The sequence below is a fragment of the Mus caroli genome, chromosome 4 (assembly GCF_900094665.2).
Source record: "Mus caroli chromosome 4, CAROLI_EIJ_v1.1, whole genome shotgun sequence".
Lineage (NCBI taxonomy): Eukaryota > Metazoa > Chordata > Mammalia > Rodentia > Muridae > Mus > Mus caroli.
Window position 1 is genome coordinate 35,410,935 of NC_034573.1, and position 6,392 is coordinate 35,417,326.

The window sequence follows — 6,392 nt, forward strand, 5'->3', positions numbered from 1 at the left end:
GAAAAAGGAAGCACAGCCCACACCGCTGAGCTCTGGGAGGCAGATCTCTGAGTTCGAGGCCAGCCTGGTCTACGGAGTGAGTTCCAGGACAGCCAGGTCTTCACAGAAAAACCCCCGGTCTCAACCAAACCAAACCAAACCAAACCGCAGCAGCAACAAAAGGAAGACAAAGAGCCCTCCTGATACTTACTGTGTTGCATTTCGTGCCACACACCACTTGCCTATGATTCAACCACTGAGAAGCAAACACTTTATTAAGGGTCCCGAGGTGAAATTCTCTCTCCTTGAGGAGACTGGGAAGCTGTTGTGCTGCATAACCATGTAACAGGCGAGAGTAGCTGGTCTCGTTCTGGAGCCTGACTTCGCGGTTCTTCAGGTAGTACACTAGGGATCTCTTCGCTGGGGGGAGCCTTTTCCTTTTGTGCAGCGAATGATCCCAGCCAAACTGTGAAAGCCAACATCAGAAATCAGGGGTTTGGCCACTTTTCCTTCAGACAAGAAGTCTGACCGTTTTATAAAAGAACCAACACGAATTCGTCCTTCAGGATTTACATAATCAAAATTTTAACAGAAGATTTGTAATCCAGAAAGTACAGTTTAACCCGGCTAGCACCGAAATAAGGCTCTCATAATGAAGACTACTTAGAAAATGGATAAACAGCAAAAAAAAAAAAAAAAAGGTAACTAAACCTTTGAGGAAAGTGGAGAGCTCAGAAATAACATATACACATATACCCAGGTGTCCTTGATAGTTAGGAAATGAAGTCCATACTACCGAACCCACCTGGGCTGCATTTCTACCCAGCCCCCTTCTCCCTCTCCGCCTGTGCACCCCGTAGAGCATAAAGAGTATAGCTCAAATAGCCAGACTGGGGTCTCCGATCTTCCAGGGATGTAAAGTCAATGGCCGCTCATCTGACTCCGCGCGACTTGCGCTGCGGGCAGTTTTAGAATTCGAAAAATCAAATACCAACGGGGTAACCTGCGTCGGAATCCCAAGTCCAAGAGGCCTTCCTCTCCAAAGGGGGCAATATAGAGATGACACCTGGTGTTTCTTCTAGATGTCTAAAGAGCCAAAGGGGCCTGCACCCAGTTTAGGAGATGGTTTCCTTGATAAGAGACCATCCGCCCATATTCCTAGTGCCACTGGAAGGTCGACTTCAATCTCCTTCCCAGTAACTTCGGAAGGTCGGTTTTACTTCCGATTCCCCTTGTCTTCGTTTTCTCCTCCCTCCAGGAACGAGGAGGTCCTGAAGCTCTCTATCCCTAGCTGCAGACTTCCAGCGGAAGGCGTCATTTTGTAGTTTTCTTTTGGCTCCTCACCCTTCCGGCCCGCCTGCTCGCCAGTACACTGCAGAAGGACCGGTCACTGCTCTACAGTCCCGGCTCCGGTTCTCGTCCCGCCCTGGCCCCAGGTTCCTGAACCCAGCTGGAACGCCCTAAGCCCCTGCTAGGTGATGACCCAGGCCTGTGAGCCCTCACCTGCGGGCCCTGAGCGTCGCTCCCGGCTCCTGGCGAGGCAGACGCTTTCCGCTTCCTGCTAACTGCTTTCCGGGCCATAGTGGGCAGCGCCGCCGTGGCCCCGCAGCCACATGGGGCGGAGAAGGCAAGGGGCGGCAGGGCGGCGGGTCATGAACCGGGCCCTGGGGCCGCGCGCTTTCGAGCGCCCGGCCCGGAAAATGGCTCGGATCCCGGGCAGCAGTCGATCAAAATGAGGCGCGTGAATGGAAGAAGGGAAAATCCGGGTTGGGAAAGGGGAAGGGAAGGGAAGGGGAAGGAAAAGCAGGAACAAGCAGCTTTCCTACCGCCGGGTCTGGAAAGGACGGCGAGCGACGAGAACCAAAACACCCCCCTCCCACTCGCCCGCGCCCCGTCACTCCTGCGCAGCCGCACATCGCAGCACGTCGCCACGGAGACACCGCCCAGACCAGCGGGGCGGGACTTAAGCGCAGCAAGGAGAATTGATGTCCTCGGAGAACTTCCGCTTGCCTCTTGCCAATGGCGGTTTAGCTGTGGCCAAAGGAATCCAGCCTTCAGTCGGGACATTTCCGACATCAGCCAGCTCATCCTCTGGCATGCGGAAGTAAGCATGAGCTGCCTGGCTGCGGGACCAATCTTGAACCTGTAATCATCATGGTAGGATTAAAAATATTCTAGACACCCTGATTGCCAGATTGCAATCAGACTATTAAAACACTGGACTCTAAGAAATTGCAGTTTTCCTGGGAGAAGGAAAGGACAAGGGCACAGATGCCAGCCAATAGAGGAACTTGACTCCAGGAAAGATAGTTCACAGTTGGGGAAACTTGTCAGACTACCTTCCCAGAGAAACTGGGCGAACCGATGATGGATGCGACCACACCTTGACGACGACTGCTTAGTTAAGCATAGCTGTTACCTTTAAGCCTAAACAAACCACATGTCAGCCCCTAAGATGGACTAGGATAAGAGAATGTCACTAGATGTCTTTGTTCTTTCCAACGAGACCGAGTTAACACCTTTCTTCAAGTTTCCCCTTACACTTTGTCTTTTAGTTGGCCTGTTGAGAATGAGTTAAGGCGGCTAGGACCCAGGTTCTGACCCTTCCTTATACCTCAGAAGACATTTCTTACTCCTGCAACTAGTAGCCTCACATTTAGCACTTTCCCCCAACATTCTCACAAACTGTCAATGGGCACAAAAGATTAGACACTTTAAGGAAGGCAGAGAACCCCACATCACACTCCTTCAAGATGGATTCAGGGTAGGAAGGCAGCAGTATGGTCAGATTTTTGCCACATCAAAGTACCAGAGCTAACGCTTTCCACTTCTTTACTCTCCAGCTCCAGCTCCCTGTCTATTTTGACTCCTGTCTAAACCTCACTTTTCCCTTCTTTTATTTATTCCTTTTCTTTCTTTCTTTCCTTTTTTTTTTTTTTGAGACAGGGTTTCAGTGTATAGTCTTGGCTGGTCTGGGACGCAGCATGTTATATAAATCAACTGGCCTCAGAAGTTATAGAGCTTCACATGCCTCTGCCTCCCCAGAGCTGAGTTAAAGGTGTGTGCAACCATGTCTAATAAGTCACTTTCATAAAATGCCACCCTTTTTAGATCTGCAAGGTCAAAGTCACACTGTCCTTGTGCTTCAGCAAATAGACCCTCACTGTAATTCATGCCATTGCCTGCCTTTCTCTCGGAGCCCAGCCTTGATCTCCATTAAGGAGTGAAATCTTGAACCACAGAAAAGAGAGTGGTCATTTTTGGCACGTCCGGTTTGGACTGGCACCGGTCACCAAACAAAGCGGGATCACCCTTGCCTCCATTTTCCGAAGATCCTGAAGGAATGTGAATGCCAGCTTCCACTTTCCTCAGGCAAAGAAACCCTTGGAGGAAGCAGGATGTTCTTGCTTGAGACTGACTGGCCTCAGGCTGTGGTGCCCAGTTACCTGCTGGTCCCTTTAGCTTCAGGCCTCATACCTCCAGGGAACTGTGTTGGCCCATCTGCAGTTCTGCCTACAAGAAGATTTGATTTGTTTTCCAGGTTGAAATGATGTGCCACCACCCCAAATCAGCACTGCAACTAACTGCTAATATTACCTTGGGAGAGGCAGCCCCATCTTCCCTGATTAGGCTTGTGTCTTCGGAGATAAACACATTGTGAGCGGGCAGGACTGTGGCAGCCCTCCCTTTCTGAGTCTGTTCTGGTTCTGTCTTGCCTCACAATGCTCTAGATGACCCAGTCCTTCACTGGACAAGAGTTTGGAACCCTTTGAGGATCTCCAGGCTCAGGCTGAGTGGGGCTGGACTCCTGGCATCCTCAGTCCATGTCAGGACACACAGGACACTGGTGCAGCTTCATTCTGTAAGTTGTCCTGCACACTGACATCCCAGGATTATCCTCAGATCCACGCTCCAGATCATCTCTGTGGAAATGGGGTAAAGGTCCACTTGGAGGACTGAAAGTTCACCCTCCAATTGCTTTGTGTGTGTGTGTGTGTGTGTGTGTGTGTGTGCTGGGGGCTCAAACTCAAGGCCTTTCCTTTTTTTTTTTTTTTTTTGAGACAGGGTTTCTCTGTGTAGCCACGGCTGTCCTGGAACTCACTCTGTAGACCAGGCTGGCCTCAAACTCAGAAATCCGCCTGCCTCTGCCTCCCAAGTGCTGGGATTAAAGGCGTGCGCCACCACTGCCTGGCTTCAAGGCCTTTCTTTTGCTAAGCAGGTTCTTTACCACTCTGCTATGCCTTCAGCCGTACAATAATTTTAAGTGCTACTGGTCAAACCTAAGTTTTCTTGCATGGAAAATGCTAGCACTGAGCTATATATAGCCCCAACTCTTTTTTTTTTTTTTTAAAGATTTATTTATTTTATGTATGAGTATACTGTTGCTCTCTTCAGACACACTAGGAGAGGGCACCAGATCACATTACAGATGGTTGTGCAGAATTGAACTGGGTTGCTGGGAATTGAACTCAGAACCTCTGGAAGAGCAGTCAGTGCTCTTAACCACTAAGCCATCTCTCCAGCCCCTCCTCTTTTTTTTTTTTTTTAACCTTTTGTTTTTCTTCCCACCCTCCTTCTCATCTTTTCTCCTTTCTTTTTTTTTCTCCCCCAACCCCAGCTCTCTCGCTCAGATGAGCCAATGATGATCTCAAACTGTTGATCCTCTTTTATTTGTGACTCTGTTGCTGCTGTGTGTGCGAGGCAAGCTCTCATCCAACTGAGCTAAACTTCCCTATGTTTGTTTTGTCTTGTTAGACAGGCTTGTACTGTGGGACAGGTTGGCCTTGGACTTCTGATACTGCTCTGGCTTCAGTTTTCTGTGAGCTAGGATTACAGACATGAACCACCAAGCTTGGCTTAAGTGTTAAGTGTTAAGAGAAACAGGGTTTCTCTGTGTAGCCCTGGCTGTCCTGGAGCTCACTTTGTAGACCAGGCTGGCCTCGAACTCAGAAATTCGCCTGCCTCTGCCTCCCAAGTGCTGGGATTAAAGGCGTGTGCCACCACGCCAGGCTTCTGATGCCCTTTCAATTCAGCACCCACATGGCAGCTGACAGCTGCCTGTGACTCCAGTTCCCACATACCTGACACTCGGTTCTCCGGTACTACACACATGCGCAACAACACCATGCAGTTGAAACACCCACACGTATAAGATTAAGGATAAATAAAATGGTGACATGTCCAATGAACAGGAAGGAAGGAAGCCGAGCAAATAAAACAAACAATGAAATGTTCTTTGACCCCATAGTCTCAACAGAGGTCCCAAGTCCTGGGTTAGGAGTCAGAGATACAGGTCCATGTACACCAAGACACCTGGAATATCACAGTCTATCTTCAGTGTACAAAGTCTAAGTCACTAGTTTACTGCAGAGAGTTCTGTTGACAAAATGAAATAAATAAATGAATGAATACCATCATCCTGTTCCTTTTCTCCAAAAAGAGGAAAAGAAAAACCTGACCCCTAAGGTGTCTGTCTCAGAAAATTTCATGGAAACGTGAATGTAGAAGCAACACCATCAAAGGAGGTCTATGCCTGTGAGCTAGGCATGGTGGCACAGCCTTTAATCCCTGCACTCTCTAGGTGGTTTTTGGTTTAGAAAGTGCATTTGGTTTCTATTCTAACTCAGACAGTAGCTGGGTCTTTCCCCCCTTGCTTCGGTCAGATTTTGTAACCTTACTCCATTAGCTAAACAGAAAAAGATTGACAGACAGGAAGTGAAGGAAGAAGAGGGAGGGGTTACTGTTCTGGGCCATCACATTCCTAGAATAGGCAGTGGGCCTTTATGGAAACAAAGATTTACTAGGTGAGGAGTATTAAAACATTTGTATAAAAGTCTTACAAGGCAAGGGAAGTAAAAAGATCTTAATTCCTTGTCCTAAACACGTTTATAGTACTTGATAGACTCTTATTATGTCTTACATGATTCAGAGACTTTAGAGGTCTTTGAAGCACAGGAATGTAATTACTTTTCCCACTTTGAGAATGCTTCTGAGACCCAAGGGCACAGCATACATAAGGTGAATGTAGTTAGGGATCATCGTACATTCCTGTAATCTCCACAAAGTCAGCATTTGAGGCCAGTTTGGCTAGCTAAGGAGATTCTGTCTTAAAGTAATCTAAACAGACAAACTATGGCAAATGTCTGTCTCCCAGAATTCTGGAGTCGAAGACAGGAAGATTAGAAATTCAAGATCATCCTTGGCTACACGGTAACTTGGAAGCCAGTTTGGGCTAAGTCACACCCTGAACCAGGACATGCCAGAGACCTGGGAGAGGAAGAGGTCCCAGAAGGTGTAAGGGGGCAACTCTAGCTGAGATTCCTAGCAGGGGGGATATGAGTCCTGAAGTGGTCACTTCCTGTAGCCAGCCAGGCAGAACTTCCAGTGGAAGGATAAGGACAGCAACCCAGCCA

General features: G+C 48.4%; 1 protein-coding gene across 3 annotated transcripts in view; it reads right to left on the reverse strand.

The window, feature by feature from the left end:
• Nucleotides 1–3,340, reverse strand: part of Dcaf12 (DDB1 and CUL4 associated factor 12) — a 24,480-nt gene extending 21,140 nt beyond the window's left edge. Inside the window, exons 1-2 of one of the 3 annotated variants that reach the window (XM_021159618.2) lie at nucleotides 1,483–1,890; nucleotides 191–445 (exon numbers count right to left, since the gene is read on the reverse strand). In XM_021159618.2, coding sequence (XP_021015277.1) covers nucleotides 191–445; nucleotides 1,483–1,560 — 333 coding nt within the window. In that variant the 5' untranslated portion in view covers nucleotides 1,561–1,890. Of the gene's footprint in view, nucleotides 1–190; nucleotides 446–784; nucleotides 948–1,482; nucleotides 1,891–3,296 lie in introns of those variants that run through there. The other 2 variants (XM_021159620.2, XM_021159619.2) reach the window with 2 other exon arrangements.
• Between the last annotated feature and the right edge of the window lie 3,052 nt (nucleotides 3,341–6,392).